The sequence below is a fragment of the Trematomus bernacchii genome, unplaced genomic scaffold (genome assembly GCF_902827165.1).
Source record: "Trematomus bernacchii unplaced genomic scaffold, fTreBer1.1, whole genome shotgun sequence".
Classification (NCBI taxonomy): Eukaryota; Metazoa; Chordata; class Actinopteri; order Perciformes; family Nototheniidae; genus Trematomus; species Trematomus bernacchii.
In genome coordinates this window covers 12,420,503-12,441,002 of record NW_022987739.1, presented here as the reverse complement: position 1 = coordinate 12,441,002, position 20,500 = coordinate 12,420,503, and the positions used below count along the sequence as shown (strand labels likewise).

The 20,500-nt window shown below is 40.5% G+C and overlaps 1 protein-coding gene across 2 annotated transcripts; it reads left to right on the top strand.

The window, feature by feature from the left end:
- The first annotated feature begins 304 nt into the window (after positions 1-304).
- Positions 305-20,264, top strand: LOC117496229 (low-density lipoprotein receptor-related protein 8-like). Of its 2 annotated transcripts, XM_034147974.1 has the most exons (13): positions 305-404; positions 1,244-1,378; positions 2,941-3,321; positions 8,820-8,939; positions 9,101-9,226; positions 9,790-9,961; positions 10,383-10,598; positions 11,100-11,218; positions 11,464-11,603; positions 11,833-11,974; positions 12,161-12,358; positions 16,176-16,336; positions 18,279-20,264. In XM_034147974.1, the coding sequence occupies exons 1-13, from the start codon at positions 344-346 to the stop codon at positions 18,312-18,314; spliced, it is 2,007 nt and encodes a 668-aa protein (XP_034003865.1). In that variant the 5' UTR covers positions 305-343; the 3' UTR covers positions 18,315-20,264. The 2 variants fall into 2 exon arrangements, with proteins under 2 accessions (XP_034003865.1, XP_034003866.1); XM_034147975.1 differs by lacking the exon at positions 8,820-8,939.
- Positions 20,265-20,500: the final 236 nt, after the last annotated feature.

Sequence of the window (20,500 nt, the reverse complement as noted above, 5' to 3'; positions counted from 1 at the left end):
ACAAATATAATTATAATACACAATTAAATTTGAATTATTAAGTTATATTGATTACTGACAAGGATTCCGTGTTTTTTTTTTACAAACTTCAAATTGCATTCATTTTCAATTAATAACAAATACATATATGTAGTTGATTTACGAGCACAATTAAAATAAGTGATAGCCTTTTAGCTTTAACAATGTTTAAATATGTTTGTTTACTTAGTATATTTATCAAAGTCTTTAAAAGAGCCACCATCAGCCTTTCAGAAGCACATCACTTTTTCATCACAAACCACTGAATCAACTATTGCGTCATAACTCCGCGCCGCGTGCGACGCAACTGTGGAGGACACCGAACATGAGACACCTTGGAGGCTTATTTCTTCTGCTAGCGCCACTATCTTGGTGTTATATTTGGGGTAAGATGCAGAAATTACTTTTGCATTATTGTGACATTAAAGAGCTGCTTACATTAAGCGCTTTTTAAATAAATGACGTGAAGTAGCGACGGTTTACAGTCGAGCAGACCTGTCAGTTTGAATTAAGTCTGCGAACTATAGTCCACTTTTTCTGATATATGTAAGGTTTTTCTAGTTTAAGTGTTACTATACAAACACATCATGTTATCGGACGTTATATGTTACAGAAAATGTCGTATTTGGACTAAAATATATGTGCGAAATGTATCAATACAGCTAGAAACATATTTTAAAAACAAGGTGGAACTCATCTGACCAGGCTTTGCAGTGCAAGGTTCAGATTTAAACACCTTTTTAAAAGGTTCTACAAAAAATAATACTTTCATTATTTAATTCAAATATTAAATACAAATTACAGCATTAGTATTTGAATTGACTGTGTAACAAGACTCTGTCACCTTAACTATTTCCTTATCTTCGTCAATTACATCAGTTTAAGTAGATTTAGATGGACACACTTTTATATTATAGGAATGCAACTATTCATATCTTACACTGCACTGTAATTTGTATTCTTGTATTTAATACCTGTTTTATTCTATATGAGCTTGTTTTATCTTTATTTTATCTCTGCTTTTTAATGACTGTTTTTAAATATTGTAAGTATCATTTTATTATTTGTTTTCACTGCACTATATCTTAATGCTCTTAATGTTTTTCTAAAGTACATTGAATTGCCTTGTGTTAAAAGGTGCTAATAAACATGCCTTGCCTTTTATGAAAGAAAATGTATATTATGAAACAGTAAGACTAAAACTTTGTGTTTGAACTTATCTCAGGTGCTGAGGCTCAGTCTCTGCGCGCCTGCCACCAGCAGCGTGGGTTCAGGTGCAGTGATGGCTCGTGCATCCAGAGACTGAGAGTGTGTGACGGGCACAAAGACTGTGAGGACGGATCTGATGAACAACGCTGTGGTGAGTATACAACATGATACCATTTTAACACACGCATACCGGTACACACAACACTGTCAAACAAACATGAGTGAGAAGAACCCAGAGTTGGTGCCAGCCTGAAGTGTATTCAAATGTTGTCACAGCTTTGTGTTGCATAGAAACTGAATGCTGCAAACATCTCAATATCTAACTGACTCATTAACAAAAGTGATTTTTCTAAGTAGCTCCCCTTTCTAGCCAAGGTCTGATAGAGAGATGGATGCTTGTTTTGACAATGATGCAGTCTGACAGCGTGGTTGGGTGTTGTGTAAAAACAGAAGTACTACATGAACACTGACTGCACCATTACAAGAATTGCACATTACTGAGAATGTATACACTAAACTAAAGCACACATAATGCCGGGGCCACATGAGGTATCACCAGCACCCATGGTGTCAAAGTCTACAGTTTCAGACAAATGGCATGTCTAATGATTGTGTTGGCAGGCAAAGCATGCGCCCTTTTACCTACACTTGTTGTTTTTTACAGTGTTGTGTAATACAGTTTAAGTTGATTAAACGACATCAGCTCGTTTTCTTGCATTGTGGGAACAATACCACTGCAGATTATTTGATGTAATCCTTTTAAAGTATTTTGCAAGTAACTTGGAATTGAATGTATTGAATTCCGGAGGGATCTGGGGTTCAGCCTGAACCACAAGCTGCGCAACGTTTGCAAAGAAAAACCCTGCAGGAGAAAATGTTCTGAAAGGATTAAAGGTGAAGGTAGCCAATAAACACAAACATTGTTGATGTTAGGAATTCCCAGCAGGTATGAATATGGGTAGTGTTGCAGTTAGGGTCGTGAGACCTAGAGTTGAAAGAAGCCGGTTTGAAAACCAGCCAGGAAAATGTAGGAGTTGCAAATTACTGTAAATGTATTATGAGATAGTAGAGAGAGAGTAAACAATATCAAGAGGAAATTATCTGTTGTCAGTCTAGGCAACACATTACATTTCAGTCAGGTAAGGTCGTTTTGACAATGTTGCAAAACAGTTAGCTGTTTAATGACAATGTTGGATTTTCCCCATTTATTTATTTTTGCTCCAGTGTGGTTTATTTCACCAGGTGTTGATTTGCTGGATTAGTCATACATTTGTGTTTTGTGGTTTTAACAGTTTTCAAGTAGATTTTCTTGAATCTTTCCTTTAAGTTGCCTTAATGAGGATCTGGGTGGATGTAATCTAAAACAGCATTTCTTATAAACTTAATGACCCATGAGGCAGCTGGTTCTGATGAAGACTTGTATTGTGTTCACAAATATATAAATCATTAGCCTGTCCACATATTTACTCCCCCACCAAACAATTTCCCACTTATTTTTATTGGTCTATTGAGTTGCTCTGAAACGGCATTCAGAGATTTGTTACAAACTGAAACACAAAATAAAATGCTCAGAAGTCAATAATGATTTTTCTATAAATGTTAGTGGCGTACCAAAAGCTGATAATGCTCAGATTACATTTGAACAGAAGCCTTTTCAGCTTTCCATGACTGTACAAACGTATTTATTGATGTAACTTGTCTCACTTTTCACAGATTTCGTGTCCTGTAAGAAGGATGAGTTTGCCTGCCGCAGCAGGCTTTGTATATCTTCACATTTACGCTGCAATGGCGTGGAGGACTGTGGCGACGGCAGTGATGAGGCGTCCTGCTTGAACTGCAGCATCCCTGGGTCTTTCTCCTGCGGACCGTCTGACACCTGTCTGCCCAGAAACAAGCTGTGTGACGGGAGAACTGACTGCAAAGACGGGCGGGACGAGTCTCCACACATGTGTGTTTTGCCTCGGCCACGCCCGCAGAATTCTCCCGTGTGTGCGCCGTTTGAGTTTCAGTGTGGAGACGGGCACTGCATCCGTCAGACCTGGAGGTGTGACCACTCCCCAGACTGCTCTGATGGCAGCGATGAGGACAACTGTGGTGAGTGATACGTTTACAGCTCACTTAAAAACATGGTTCACTGAGAACTACACCTGCACACACTAGTCTGTGTTGGATATGGCATGTGTGTTATATGTTGTGATCATGGATGTTGCCCCTCGTTTCTGTTATGTGATTGTGATGTGCTATATGTGACAGGTATGTAGTAACGTGTGTTTCACCAACACATTCTCACTCCCAACTCGTACTATAGTGCTATAGTCCTTTAGCGTCGATTTTCAACTATCAGGGAGTCCCATTGACTTGCATAGAGCTCCCTGAACGTTGGTAATAGACGAGTTGGGATTGCGGAGAAATGCTCTCTGCAGACCCATTCTCACAGCGTTTATCAACCTTTTTCTTACTCAATATCAAGCCACACTTATTGTTTTTACTTCTTTATTATAATTGTATAATGTCGGACTTTTGTTGCCGTCAGTTAGGGCGAGAGTAGGGGCTCAGAATACTGAAATCTGTATTGTTTCATGTTTCATGTTTTTTCCTTCTGATTTTGTATTATTTTCTAAACCACATACTGTTATTTACTCAACAATAAGACACAATTATCCTTGTGTTTATTTATTTGTTTGATTGTATAATGTCGGACTTTTGGAGTCCGTCAGGACCGAGGGTCGGAGCAGCTCATTCGAACACAGGAAGCTGTATTTTCAAAATAAGAGTTCATTTTAATATTATGTTTGATAATATATTTTGTATTAACTAGACCACTGACCACTGTCGGTTTGGTGTTACAAATATCAAAACAATATATGAGTGGATAACAAAATGGATCCATCATAAACTAAATTGGAAACAGCAGTATATTTTATTGTGTTAACACTGTAAACTTGACAGTTTTTTAACCCACACCACCTACTGGTTAAAGCACGTTATTGATTTTTTTTGTTGAATATGTTATATTTGATGAAAACATAAAAATATTAAGGGTACATACATAGGGGGAAAGTAGAAGGTCATTGATAGAAATAGAAAATAGAAAATGTCAAGAAGATTCTGTAAATGATATCTAGAATAAAACAGTTTAGTGCAGGACGTCCAAAGATCTTAATAGGAGGATGTGCAAAACAGACCAACTAATAAGGCTTTATTAAACATTAAAGAATACTTTAGGTTAGGCTTCTTTTATATAAGAAAAAAGCATTGGGGGTATCAACTAGGGATGCCAGCGATTATTCGATTTTTCGAATATTCGTTACAGTCTCCATAATCGAAAATTATTTTTTAAATTCGATTTTATTTATATATATTTTTATTATTATTTATGTTTTTCTTTTTTTTCCTGGCTTAGTTTCAACCAAAATATAGACTAATGCTAATAATAGTAATAGTATTAATAATTGTAAATGGCCATTGGTCACACCACCAGTTTGTTTTACTGTAAACTTGGAGGAAGCCGCAGACTGCTGCTGCCTGCTGCAACCTGCTACACACCGACCCCCCCCCCCCCCCTTCTCCGTCACACGTGCGATTGATTTATTGGCGATATACAGAACAGTGAGAACAACACAACTAAAGATGAACAAAGAAGAGTTCCTCGTGGAACTACTTCGAACTGTGAAGTGCAAATGAAGTAAAATACAAGCTCTGCGAAAATACTTTTTTTTTTCTCTCCCGCGCGGGGGGGGGGGCGCGCGGGGGGGTGGGCACGCGGCGGCGGCGGCGAATAATCGATTAATATTCGCCAGGGCTGTCCGATTTTCGAATTTGATCATGGTCAGTTTCTGGCATCCCTAGTATCAACAGATAAATATTAAGCCTGACAAAGTACTTAACGTTTAATATATTGCATAATTTGTTTTGGGACTTGACAATCAACTTTCCTGGAATGTTAACTATGTTGAAGCACTTATTTGAACTGATATTATACATATTTATTATACTCTTATAAGATGTATGTAGAGATAGTATAAGAAATGTGCAGAATATGACAGTTTAATGGTGGAGGTACACACATATTGATAGATGTCTTGTAATGCACTGTTGAGGAACCTGCGACCCAAGTTTTGAATCTCCGACCTTGTCAGGTATTGAACATTCAATATAATTATTAAATATAAAACACAGAATTTGTGTGATTATACTAAATGATTTACAAATAAACACCACCGCATATTTACAACTGTTACACATGCTGCTGTAAAGAAAAGATGTCCAACTTGGGATCAATAAAGTATATCTTATCTTATCTTATCTTAAGATGATCGATGGCTACTGCCATATTTGCTAAATTTGCCTCTGAACCTTGACAAGTGCATGTTTCAGGCTTATCAATTAACAACAGGAGGGGTCATAGACATAAGACCAGCTGTTAAATAAAGCTCTTCTGACCTTAGCTGTCATGTGGGTATATATTAATGCTGCCCATTATGGACACAAGCAATTTTCACCCATTTATTAATTATATGTTTTACATTTTATGACACCAATGTGTTTCGTATCCCCTAAACCTCCAGGGATGTACACAGTTTAATACTGGCAACTTCTAATTATGGGAAATACGAAAACGTCTTTTAAAACTACAATTCCCAGTAGAGACGTGCCATAGAACATGGTTGCGAAACTGTTTGACGCTCGGCGTAACCCTCGGCGCACTGTCACTCCAACATCCAATCACAGAACTTGAGGACTAATCACAGGGTTTGTCAAGCAAAGCGGAGAGAATTCTTACTTCCGGGTGTAAGATTCTCTAAAGCAACTACTATGAGCTGCTCCGACCCTCGGTCCTGAGGGACTCCAAAAGTCCGACATTATACAATCAAACAAATAAATAAACACAAGGATAATTGTGTCTTATTGAGTAAATAACAGTGTGTGGTTTAGAAAATAATACAAAATTAGAAGGAAAAAACATGAAACATGAAACAATACAGATTTCAGTATTCTGAGCCCCTACTCTCGCCCTAACTGACGGCAACAAAAGTCAGACATTATACAATTATAATAAAGAAGTAAAAACAATAAGTGTGGCTTGATATTGAGTAAGAAAAAGGTTGATAAACGCTGTGAGAATGGGTCTGCGGAGAGCATTTCTCCGCGATCCCAACTCGTCTATTACCAACGTTCAGGGAGCTCTATGCAAGTCAATGGGACTCCCTGATAGTTGAAAATCGACGCAACCCCTACTGCATTTGATAGTGACGCCAAGGGATCCTGACATAACGTCACTATAGTACGAGTTGGGAGTGAGAATGTGTTGGTTTCACTCTATCTACTTGTCTTTCATCCTTTCTTTATAACTAATGCTGTTGATGTATTGTGATTTTAAGGGTGTCTATTATCATCTGGCCAGGGACAACAGATGGAAATGAGCAATATGTTGGCTAAAGCTGCCCCATTCACAGTTTTTTGTGACAGTTAATGAATGGGGACTGTCCACAACACTATAAACAAATAAACTAAACGAAATATTCCTGTAAAATACACTGTGGCTTCACGTAGGCTATATATAGGCCATACATTAATGGTTTCCAGTTTAGCGGCAGGCTAATGCCAGCAAAATAATGGCTAACGATTTGGGAAAGAAATGTTAAAGTGGACCTATCATGCTATATTTAAATGATATATTGTAGGGCCATACCTATATAATGTATATTTATACGTTTCTGTTTTCAAAATACCAAACAGATCATGCATTTTAGCCATGCCTCATTTCGCTCTATGTGCGGTTTGCTGTCTACGGGTCTGATTCTGCTGACCACGCCCCCCTGCAGGAGAGGGGAGACGTGCTCTGATCAGCTGCTGGGCTGTCAGAAGAGGGGGAGAAAAAGAGATCTCCGCCCTCCGTGTTTTATTATATAGAGTCGTTATTCATTTGTTTTAAAGCTCAATAAATAACCAAGAAGACCTTTGACCGGCACTTTTCTAATTTTGTCCGGAAGATTTAAACTTTAACGGACATCTTGACCGGCGAAACAAACTGAAACTGAAACTCTGCCGCACGGTCCCCTCGTTCCTTGGAAGAGGCGGAGAGGTGGGTGTTTGTCATCTGCTGGTGGACTAACCGGAGAGAATTACAGTGCTTGCCTCGACGGGGAGGGATTGCATTGCAGCGGGAGCAAACGCTTGCCTCGGGGAGGGAGAAAGAAAGCCACAGCGGAGAATAAACAGAAGGGTAACCATGGTAACCAAGTCTTCTTCACTGCTTTTGTGGCAGACTACAGCGCCACTTACAGGCCTGGCATATGTACTACAGCGTCTCCAGCGCTTTCGAACGGCAATGGCCGTGGCTGTCTCCTCCTGATTGGTGGAGTTCGCCCAATAGCCGTAGCGCCACCGTCCTGACGTCAGGACAGTGTTCAAATCTGGATCAGTTTTTATCAGATCCGTTGCAGCCCCTTTTTTAGAGATTTGGGTATGGAGGAAAATGGAGAGGGTTGTGTTTTCTGACACTTGGTGAGTTCCCTGGAACACCGGGGACACGTATTCATGTATAAAAGACGTACAAAAGTGCATTTTGCATGATAGGTCCCCTTTAAACAAACACAATCTGTATTTGATGGCTTGCTTGTGATGCCTTGCTGTCCAGCCAGCAGAGGGCAGTGTAGCGCTGCTCCATACTGCCCAGTGTCTTCCAGCATTTTGGTCATATAAAATGTTTTGGGTGGAGACTAAGGTTGTTCCAAAAGAAAGTTTGAACTGAAAGAAGGGACAGTTTTTATCATGTTATAGTATGAAATAACTAAGTCAAAGATGTGATGAGTGTAATTCTAAAATAATTATTTCACTCATTATTCAACCAAATCAATAGAAAAAAAAGCTGAATATTCTCCATTTGCAGCTTTTCCAAGGTGTTGATTTGCTGATGATTTGTACATGGTTTGAAATTAAATTAATTATTTTTAGCATGTGGAACGTTGGTCAGGAAAAAAATTAAACTTGAAGAAGGCACCATGGTCTTTTAAAAAAAAAAATATCGTTGGATATTTAATATTCTTTTCAATGAATTCATGAATCAAAATGTCAGTGGATTACCTCATAATCAAAACCATCATTAGCCTTTAAGTGTATGAATCCATCTCTGTTTTTCTCTGTTAGCAACTGTAAAACATATTTTAACAATCTCTTGTGCTTATCCTAATTTATTTCTCCTCCCTGACCACAAATCAAACGGCGTTAAAAAGCATCCACCAACAAATCAAATATAATAAACAAACCACGCTCATTGTCAACTGTTAATGTTTGTAATTTGTTTGTTTGGAAGCTGTGTTTTGTATCTGAAAGATTTTTCTCCATTTTATAAATAAGAGTACTGTCTGTTTTTAGGATTCTTCTATTTCATAAGAATTATTTTTCATCTGAACTCTGCTGTGCTGTCTTTATTATGAACAATTTTGGTTTCTGGTTTAGTATTTTGGACGGTTGCTTTTGTTTCTGATCTTATAACCGTTTCTTATCACATTAAGATATATTCTTTAGTACCATTTTTCCTTCTTTCTGGTATGAAACCACTAATGATGATGTAATGTGTGTTTCTGCAGACCAGAATGAATGTCTGGTCGATAATGGAGGCTGCTCTCACCGGTGTGTGGACCAGCCGATGGGTTTCCTCTGCGACTGTCCCAGCAACATGAAGCTGATCGGGGACAGCCAGTGTGAGGGTGAGTGGCAGCCTTAAAACCACCTGCTAGATTTTAAAACCTGTTATGAAGATGTGTCCTGAAAACTGAGTAATGGGCACTTGGAACTGGCTCCATTTACATAATTAATAACACATTACTTTAATGCGTACTCCTTCCAAAGTGTCCGTTCTTTTATCTAGAGGTTGACCCATGCCTGGAGAGCGATGTGTGTGATCAGCTGTGTGTTCACATGAACGGCAGCCTCACATGTGACTGTCAGGAGGATTACCAGAGGAATCAAATAACGAGCGAGTGCAAAGCCAAAGGTGAGAAACAAACTCTTAATGCACCTGGTTACCAGCCTCCAAAATATCAAGGTTATTACTTCTGCAACTGAGAACTTGGGAGGATAAGAGGAGGCCCTGATTAATTATATATTAGGTCTTACTCGGCTTTCTATGATGAAAAATAAGATAACATGCTATGATAAATCCCATCAACATTGAGGCAGCATTTTATTTCATAACTCTGTAGTCAGAGCTACTTTAATGAACAAGGGGTCCAGAGGTCGCGTTAACCGAACATTTTCCGTCTATGATGGATTTTTTTTAACAATGACGGAAAAATCAGAACAGCGCCAAAGCTTCCCCGCAGCGAGGCTCCGGTGTTATGCATGCCTGCCAAACTACTACTACCCTAACTTTGCCGTACAAATCATTGAAATGTCTGTGAGTGCTTTACGCTGTGGCGCGCTCCTGCGAGGTGCAGTGGGCATGCATAACACCGGTGCTAACGGTTCACGAGCATGATTTTCAGATCAGCTCAGTACATCTTTGGTTATGATAAATGACACAAGATCAACTGTGGTGTGTTTCTGTTTTCCTTCTAGGAGAAGAGGCTCAGCTGGTTTTCCCATCTTCTCAAGGAATACGAACGATCAGCGTCACTGGCACGGAGCACAGGAGGCCGGCTCTATATTTACCAGGATCGGGGCCGGTGGCGACTCTGGTCTCTAACCGAACTCTGTACTGGGCCCGGCCAGGACGAGGCTCTGTGTACAGGTAGCAGAGTGCAGCTGGAGCCACCACTCAAACACATCATCCTAACAGATAATATCAAGCATGTACTTACTAACATTTCATATTTAATTCACACTGGATTATACAAAAATAGTACATGAAAATGGTTATTTCATATTGGTTTATTTAACGAACAACCAGAAAATATGCCATAGGCTATACTTTTCTAATGTATTTATTAATATACAGAAAAAATATAAAAAGTACCATTTAAATATTTGACCGTTATCATGATATAAAATGTCCTTAATCAGGATAGTTGATTTTTGCCAAGCACTAACATTGAAGCCTGCAGCCACGTTCGTCATATTCAGATTTTGAATTGGATATATCAGAACGTGGAATAAACACCCTGATTATTGCATTTATTTATATGTTTCCTTCCCCCTTGGATGTTTGTCAGGGTCTCTTTGGATGGAAATAAAAAGGATTCGGTGTTGGTGTTGAAAGTTGAAGGATCGGTGTCAGGCCTGGCTGTGGACTGGATCCATCAGCTCCTCTACTGGACCAGTATGGAGAGCGGTTCTGTGAACGTTGGTCTGCTGGACGGTTCGGCTCAGCGTCCGCTCATCACCGGACTGGACAGACCTTCAGCAGTGGCTGTGGATCCTCTCCAAGGGTAGGAGGCGGTTACTTTTTATTAGCATCGTCCAGAAGGTTCCCCGGACTCACGTCAGAAGGACCAATACAATTGTTATCTTGCATTGCATTGTTATTTATAAAGACAGCTAACACAGCACCACTTACAGCAAGAGCATCTATTTCGACTGTACCTTGGCAATTAAGTTATTGCTTAAGCACTTGTTGATTTAATGTTGGCCTTGTATCTGATTCACCAGCACTTACTATGGTAGGATCTTGCTTGAAGTGAATATATCTGCAGTTTCCTTATTGTTCGGAGTTTGATTCTTTATGGTTTTGGCACATATTGTAGGTCACTTTGGATAAAAGCGTCAGCTCAATGATATGTAATGTAATGTAAAATGTAATGTGAGATATTCTAACACAAGACTGTTAAAAGAAATACAAAAACAGATGGAAGAATAGGAACTGAAAGGACATCTAAAACAGGATGAAGCAAGAATCTTGTATTATTTCATCACTGCTTCTGTTTTCTCAGGCTGCTCTTGTGGGCTCAGTGTGGTAGCTCCCCACAAATTGAGAGATCGAGCTTGCAGGGTCGAGACAGGAAGCCTCTGGTCACTTCCTCAATACGCTTCCCTGTCGCTCTCTCTCTAGGTATGTTCTGACATGTCACGGAAATAATGGTTGAGTAAGATTTGCATCTTTGCTGAGCTTTCAGAAGGTGTTGAAATCTTGATGTTGAGAAATACAAAAAAAAGGGGGAAGACCCTCAGTCTGCCCTTTTTGAAACAGGAACAGTATTTATAAGCAAAAGCCAGAGGGTTCCTCACAGTTCATTGTGGTTCGTGATGCTGCTCATAATGCAGGTTGTGGTTTAATTTGATCACTTTTCCTCCTAGATATGCCTCGTCAGCTGCTGTACTGGGTGGACCAGGGGATGAGAAGCATCTCCAGAGTAAATCTAGAGGGCCGCCACCGAAAAACAGTGGTAGAGTCTAACGGTTATCTGGACCGGCCCTTTGGACTTGCTGTGTTTGAGGTAAAAAGTGTTATGGATGGGCCACACAAAGAAAATGTTTAAAGATATCTGTGAGAGTTCCTGCTCTCACTGCACTTCCTCTAAACTCCAGTGTATAAATCCAGTCTGCTGGGCATCCCATTATCCTGACGCTGAACTAAGAGGCTTTTCTCTTTTCCTTTATATCCAACATCTAGAAATTCTCGAAGGTGTGATAACAGTTCTGCTAACTCTGTCAATTCTGCTTCAGGGTTTTTTATATTGGAGTGAAGAAGTTACGCACTCCATCTGCCGAGCCAACAAACACAATGGCGGAAACCTCCAAGTTCTGCTGTCAAACGTCACCTCACCTGGGGGCGTGGTCATCGTTCAGCCGGCCCTCCAACCAAACGGTATGGCGGGTCAAATAATCAGACATTTACTGTATGATTCGGACATTAAAGTGATTTTGCTTTAAGTATTGTTTCTGTTGATGGTTTAGGGGTTCACTCAAGTATTGATTGACACTGTAGATTGGTGCTGCTGGAGTCACATTAATGCCGCCTTACATACTCTGTGTACTTTCTCCTGGTTCTTAGGGCCGTCTGTATGCAGGCATGCTGGGACGGTGTGCCAACAGGAGTATGTTGTCGACCTGCTGTCTCAGAGTCCACAGTTCAACTGCACTTGTTCGGAAAAAAAACAAAACGCGTCTCAAGAAATTCCCGTAATTTCGCGGACAGTCCCTGCAACATCCGTATCTGACCCTGCCTTTGCTGGGATCCTCTCTCTTATAAGTAAGACCCTTTTCTATCCCTCAAAATATTTTGTAAAAACAAAACCTCATCACATGTTTGGAAAACCTCCTGTTCTTTTCTTTTAGTATTTGCCCCGAAACACACTATTGTTAAAATAAGCCTTTTATCAAGTTAATGACTGCTTATAATAGTGGTGGTCTAATAGATAGTGAGGTGGGCTGAAGATCGGAAGGTTGTGAGTTCAAATCCTGCCAGGAACACCACCACTAGTGTGCCCTTGAGTAAGGCACTTAGTCCTTAGTTACTCCAGGGAGAATGTCCCTGTAATTGGTCATTGTAAGTCGCTTTGGATAAAAGCGTCAGCTAAATGAAATGAAAATGTGGAGGCAATTAAGATGTTGTTTGTTGTTGACACTTTTGGCTTTGGTGATGACTCGCACTAAAACATTGACTTTAAAAGTCAATCGATCAAATACATTACATTACATTGCATTTAGCTGACGCTTTTATCCAAAGCGACTTACAATAGGTGCATTCGACCAGGAAGATACAAACTTGAAGAAAACAGAATCATATAAGCCAAAACATTTCAAGTGCTACTCAACTGGCTTTAGATAAGCCCGTCCTTTATTAGTATATAAGTGCTTTGTTAGAAATTCCTTGTTAGTAATTCTATCGCTCGAAGTGGAATCGAAAGAGATGAGTTTTTAGTCTGCGCCGGAAGATGTGTAGGCTTTCTGCTGTCCTGATTTCAATGGGGAGCTCATTCCACCATTTTGGAGCCAGGATAGCAAACCGACGTGTTTTTGCTGATGGGAACTTGGGTCCCCCTCGCAGTGCGGTTGCAGCGCGCCGTTTGGCTGATGCGGAGTGCACGTGCTGGGGTGTACAGTTTAACCATGTCCTGGATGTAGGAAGGGCCAGATCCATTCGCAGCATGGTACGCAAGTACCAGAGTCTTGAAGTGGATTCTAGCAGTTACTGGAAGCCAGTGAAGTGAGAGGAGGAGCGGCGTGGTGTGGGAACATTTTGGAAGGTTGAAGACCAGACGAGCCGCTGCATTCTGGATGAGCTGCAGAGGTCGGATGGCACATGCAGGTAGACCAGCCAGGAGGGAGTTGCAGTCGTCTAGGCGTGAGATGACGAGAGCCTGGACCAGAAGTTTTGTCGCTTTCTGGGTCAGGAGGGGACGTATCCTCCTGATGTTATAAAGAGTGGGACTGCAGCAGTGGGTTGTAGCAGCGATGTTTGAAGTGAAGGACAGTTTGTTATCTAGGGTCACACCCAGATTCCTTGCAGTCTGAGGCTGGTGCCCCACGAGGACGAAAACGGGTTGTATCCGCATATTTCTCTTGCGTATAGCCCTTTTTGCCACACAAGGCCGTAACTAAACGATAGAAACAGACCCCGCAAACGATAACGGGTCCAAAGGTGGATAGATCTGGGAACGGAGCGCTCCGGGGGGGTCATACGGCTCCGTGTGATCACCTCTATACGATCATTTTGTGATAATGATGACGCAATAGCCCTGCCTCCCCCCACCTCTGCTGCTCACCCCCGCAAAAGTAAACTGCACACTGAATTCAGATTATTTATCTTTATCTCGATATGGACATAAACGCGAGTGAAGTCTAATCTGACAGGACGGAGACACGCAGCTCCTGTGTGTGCTGCATCACAGCGGGAGGAGCAAAACACACACTTCAAGTCAGATCATCACCCTTAGCTATTTTAATTAGCCTACCTCTCAAACTACCTAAACTAGTTATAAATATGTTTATTTTTTACTGTCGGCCGGGTCACTCATTACTGGATCAGCTGCTGCATGAGACATGACGCTGTCAGAAGAGAGGAAAAAGAGAGGACAGGCTCCGTGTATTTTATTATTATATATAGTCGTTATTCATTTGTTTTAAAGCTTAATAAATAACAAAGAAGACCTTTGACCGGCACTTTTATAATTTTGTCCGGAAGATTTAAACTTTTACACACGTTGACTGGCGAAAAACTCTGCCCGGTTCCCTCGGCCCCCACCACGGTGAATAAACAGAAGGGCAACCATGCTTCTTCGCTGCTTTTGTGGAGGAAGTTACAGCGCCACGTACAGGCTCGGCATATGTACTGCAGCTTTTTCCATCGGTTGGAGCTAAACGGAGCTGTCTCGTGTGAACCAAGCCCCCAGGAAGTGCGCCGGACTCAGATGAAAATATTTGTGCTGGCCAAACTGCGGTACTACACTTCCTTTTGGTTGCTAGGCCCGGAAACACTTTTTCCCATTGACTTACATGGGGAAAGAGTGGTCTGTAAATCGTTGGGTAATTTTTTTTAAACTAAATAAACTACCCAGTATGAACACTTGTATAGCCCTTATTAAAAACATTCGTTCCTCAAGTTGTAAAAATGTGCTAATAACGTTATTCTGCGAGTTATTTCCCTCTGCATTATGAACGCGCATCTAACCCACGGGACCGCGCCGCCCGGCACGTTCATGTTACGTGTTCAGCACTAGTACATGCGTTTATCTTTACCCATGGATGCACAATAAGAACGGACCCATATCGCCTTACTGCCAGCCCACGGAGCTGTAATAATGGATATATTGCACATGTTTGCTGTAATTCATCATTTGTAAAATATTATATTACATGGGCTGTATGATTAAATCTTGTACCGTAAATGTTGTATTAAATAAAGTTAATATTACCGATGTAGATGAACGTCCCTGTAGCTTCTTATTGCACTAAGAAACTTATTGCACTGTGTATATGTATATATATATATATATATATATATATATATATATATATACATATATATACAGTGCAATAATTCTTTCATGCTAAATGAAGCTCTGTTGCTTGGATATCACTAGATCCTGTTACAGCGTAATATAAAAGTACATAACGATTGATGTGTAAATTAGCATAATTACTAGCTAACCGCTAGCTGCTAACTGCCGCCTCGTTAATATCAAATCTATCATAACAAACCATTACCATGCTGTCATGAACGTGCGGTGCTGTTACGTGTATGCAAATTGACGTGCTTGATGTGAACGAGCATTTTGGGGGGCATGGTTAAAGTTGCGCATGCGCTATGAGCGCACATACGGGTACTTCTCAGGCATGCCGGGTAATCTGTGACGTTTCGCTCTCTCAAAAGTTGGGCCATTTTATCATCATGCGCGAATGAGCAACTCTCATAGGAATGAATGAGGCCCCGCCTCCCACGCTGTATCCAGTTCTTATTATACATCCATGGTGTGAACAGACACTATCCGGTGTATATTGCGTGTGGACGGAAGCTTTTTTGCGATTGCGTTAATCCTATGCGTTTTGCCGTATGCGTTCCCGTGGGGCACCAGCCTGAGTCGGGGAAACAACAGAGGTGCCGATGTTGATTGTTAGGTCAAGAGTGGGACAATCTTTTCCCGGAAGGAAAAGCAGTTCAGTCTTGTCAAGGTTGAACACAAATTTGACATCACTGTTTCCTATTGAGCTGAGTTGTTAACATGCACTGTTGTGGAGCAATTGATTATAAATTCAGGCTTATGATTTCACCGCCACTAAAGGCTATAAAGAAGCAAAGCAACGTCACAAAGTTGTTCCAAAAGTTGCAGCATTTAACAGAGTGCGTTTTTAATTGGGAACAGTGTTAGTGTGCAGGCTTTTTAAGTCAATTATAAATGTTTTGGTTACAGTCATTTGGTTTTTGAGTAGTTTTTTTATCGGGTTTATCATGTAAATAATCTTTGTCTGGAGAAGCACTCCAATATTATTACTATTCTAAATGTATGTGTATTTCTGAAGCCTTATATAGGCCTAACAGCCGTGTGTGTGTGTTGTGTGTGTCCCAGTGTTTCTCAGTGTGCTGCTGGGGGGAATGGCTCTGTGGTGGTGGAGAGAGGAGTTCAGGCCGTCCCGGTCCCTCATGGAGCAGAGCTTCTCCCTCAAAGAGTCCCAGGACCCCCTCATCATCCAGGGGCCACACATGGGTCCAAACACACGTCTAGTCAAGGCAAGACACACACAAACACATATATAAAAATAAAGCAGACACAGGCAACTTCACTCACCTTCAGAGAGGAGGTAGAGATATATGCTGCACATGTGCATATATATACATTTCTTTCCAAGTCTTTTTATTTAATTATGGTGTACCCCCAGATCTGGCGCCCTAGGCGACCGCCTAGGGCGCCAGATCTGGGGGGGAAAAAAAAAAAACGGCCCTGTACACCATGCTAAATGTGTTGTAAATGAGTTATGATCGGTCATAATAACACAGAATTTGGTGATGATTAAATAGTTTACAGTGAGATTTCCCATACTTTTGGCCATACTCACGCAGCCCTACAAATGAATTGAGATTTCCACACAAATGATCTTTAGCAAGTGTGCAGAGCAGTGTTGATTTAAAAAAGCAATTTGAAGGTTGGATATTTGTAAACCTTTTTTTGTGTATATATATTAATAATTTAAGATGTAAATGAATTCCAGTTTATTTGTAGTACTTTCTATTTTTATTGTGACATTTGGTGGCATCAATGTGTGCATTTGATACAGATAATGGAGCAGTTGCTTTAGGGCCACAGTGTATATCCCTTAAGGCCCTGACACACCAGGCCGATATCGGCCGTCTTCGGTTGTCTGGCGACAGCGCGTTCCTTGTCGCCCAAAGTCAATTTGGTGTGTCCCGAACCCTCGGCCGTGACACGCCTTATTTGGCCTTTCAAGGTCGACACATGGCCGATTCAACATGTTGAATCGGCCATGTGTCGGACACAAGCTATCGGGCCAAGAAACCACTCTGATCATCTCTGATATCGGCGGGAGCGTCCCCGGCTGTCCTCTGCTGAGAGCTCCGTGATGTTTTTGGTCAAGTCCGGTTTATTTGTCAGTATAAAGTTGCAGGATTAGTCTCAAGTACCTCAACATTGTCCTTAAGTACAGTGTCTAAGTAAATGAGATAGTGTCTACTGCTGTTCATTTACCTATTGTGAGTCGCCTCGGATAAAAGCATCACATGGAAATGTAAATTTAGCAAGAAGTGGCCATTATTACATTACATACATTACTACATTGCTGACTCAATAAACTACACACCCGCCAGAACACTGCGATCATCAGATGCAGGTCTATTAACTGTGATTTTATAGTATGTCTGCACTTTATGTGCTCATTTCATCATTCATGTATTTTTATATTCTAAAACATGTTTTCGATGGACGAGAGTGAAAATGGAACGCACACACTATTTGTTGTTTGTTTAGATCAGTCTGTTCCTCTTCTCTTTCTTCCGGTTGTTGCCTATTTTGAATGACGAATACACACTACCGCCGCCTGCTGGTAAGGACAGTTATTGCCACTCACGCATGCGCAGTTCGTACGTGCTCGGCTGAAGTCTTTGCGGTGTGTTCCAGTGCGACACATGGCCAAGACGCAGGAGAGCTCGTCGATGGAACTGTCGGTGTTGGCGAGTTCTCTGGTGACTGCCTGGTGTGTCAGGGCCTTTAAGGTCAAATAATGAGATCCTCGACCTCCGCCCCCCTCTCGCACCTCCACACAGAGCCCCCCCACATATCAAATCCCAACTTAACCCCTGGTTATAACACATTAGAGATGTCCTTCATTTGTGTCTTTTACTGCGTACTATTTTTGGGATGTCTCATCTGTGCATCATTCAGGTTTTAGCAACATTTTATTCCAAATCTGAGAACAGAGGACTGTCGGTCTTCACATGTTACATTTGATTGATTTGTGTTATCTGAATTTCCTTAACACAGAACTAAACAAAATCCAGCATGAGATGGAATCCAGTGTTTATTAGCTGCTTGTTATTGAAATATAATGTTCTTCCTCTGGTAGCTTCCCTGATAAACACAAATTGACCTGCTTTTGTTAGGTTTAAGGTTTATTCTGGTAGCACTTGTTGACTAAACAACATGGTTTTCTGCCGCCAGGACACTCTGCTAAAGCGGGACAGAGACGCTGAATGAAGACGGTGCGGGACAGAAGGCCAACTTCACGTGCCGCTGACGGAGCGACAGGAACACAAACCAGCTCATCACCCCGTCCTGTTCCCGCCTCCGCAGGTTAAACTCTCATGAGATAAATAACCCAGGGTTAATTTCAAAGTTCAGATGGGGACAGGCTTCAGGCTGTAACTCCTGTTTTGAGGAATGTTACTTTCAGAAGTTGGCGTTGATGACGTTTGTCTTTTTTCTATTTCTCTGTGTGGAAATGTGAAGACTTCAGATTAGACATGAACATGAAATAATCAACTGTTTTGATTATTTAAGTCGTTGCTCGTTCCAGCTTCTGCTTTTCAAATTTTTTCAAAGACAGTGCTCTAAATATATTCAGGATTTAGATTATTTGCTGATCGGTTAAAATAATCAAATAGCAGACTCTGCATTTTTCAGTATTTTCTCAAACAGTACAAACCATTTATTCACTGACTGTAATAATAATAATTGCAGTGCTACTGTAAATGCATATCTTTTGTTTAATTGCACTTTCTCTTTCATCGTTTATTTAATCTTATTCCAATCACAACTCTATTTTTATAACATTAAGGACGGTTTGTACTCTCCAATATGAAACGGCTAACTGAAAAGTGTTCCACTGGTTTGTTCCTGGCCTTTAGGAGTTCACTCTCTTTGTTTGTAAGTCAGATAAAAGCATTATGGCATTTTGAATGTACGCTTTGTTCAGTGAACAGTCTAACTGGATAGTTAAATTGCTGTAGTATGCTTATCCACTTTCTTACCAAAACTTGGATGAGAAGATAGGTACCACTCTCCTGAACGGTAGTGATCATCTCGTTTAACTCTATAAGAAAAGTGAATTTAACTATTCAGTTGAAGCTTGCAAAACTTTTGGTTGGTAAGGGTAACATTTTGACCATAAAATCAGATTAAGCCTCATTGGACCTGCAGGTGGCGCAAAAAGGAGAGGTCAAAGGATCGGCAAATGTAGACAGATCCATCATCTTGAGACCGTGAATATTTGAAATAAATATCATGGCGATCCAGCAAAGAGTTGGTGAGAAATCTTGATCTCGCCCATAAGGCTGCGTAAGAAAGTTTCCCTTTTTCCGAGCAGTAAAGTTTTGGAACATTTAATTTAGCCTTTGATTCTCTTTTTTCTTTCATCGAATCTGTTATCCTGTACCTTGCCTACAGTAACATCGGACCGGATGTGCCCTGAACTGCCTTTAACATTTATCAACAGTTCTAAATGTGGCCTTGATTGTTGATGCAGCGTTGACGCACCAATTATTGGTGTATTTTTTGGAGTCAATTTAATTTGAAGAGGCCTTTTTCATTTAAAAACAATAGATCAGTGCAGTAGGTTTGATTCTCAAAGGGGACAATTGCAATAAACACATCTGGATTTGTGACTTCGTTAATATTTTGGATCAAATCATTATGAGGTAGAGATGTCCTCCTCACACTGTTTAATTGTTAATAAACTAATGTGGTTTTTTTGGCTACGTCAACAAGAAATGCCAAAAAAAATTGACATTAATCTTTTTTTGTCTTCGAATGTTGCACGAAATGATGTGCTGGTTCAACGGGAACAAATATGTGTTTTTGCTTTGTTTGGTTTGGTGTGATGTATCCTGGGTGTTGAGTGCACAGAGCCCGGCAAGAAGCTGTTGGAGTGAATGTTTGGTTGATCAACCTGCCTTGTTTGAATTCAGTCATTTTTTGTTGTTTTAGTCTCAGAGAAACGCACAATTCTGTATGATCGATAATATTCATTCAGCATTGAATAAGAGAAAATTCTTTAACTGTGCTCAAACTGCTGAGATGTGTGGTTGGTATTTATTTTTAAAGTTGGATTTTATTTATATTTTGGTAGCAGTAGTTAGTGTAGCACTGACTTTGCACTATAGAAAAACTGCTAGATGTTGTAAATGAATAAAATAAAGTATTTTATGTTTTCCCTACATTTTTGCCTACGATTTATTATTACACTTCAAGTCCTCTCTGCTAAGAATGCTATAGTTTATAAATCACAGTGTAAACGTTTTTATCGGAGTACTTTCTGAATGACAATGCAAATTAGGAGCCTGAGCTGATTATGTGGTCTCCAGCTCTTTCTAAAAATACTGTAAGTTAATTGTTCACTTACCATCTCTTGAATAATCAAACCAAACGGATGGCTGGCATTAAAT

Excerpts from the sequence above, each read along its gene's own strand:
- LOC117496229 (XM_034147974.1), top strand. The coding sequence starts at position 344 with ATGAGACACCTTGGAGGCTTATTTCTTCTGCTAGCGCCACTATCTTGG. Across the intron at positions 405-1,243 it reads ATCTTGGTGTTATATTTGGG|GTGCTGAGGCTCAGTCTCTG; the intron begins GTAAGATGCAGA and ends AACTTATCTCAG. Across the intron at positions 11,975-12,160 it reads GCCGGCCCTCCAACCAAACG|GGCCGTCTGTATGCAGGCAT; the intron begins GTATGGCGGGTC and ends CCTGGTTCTTAG.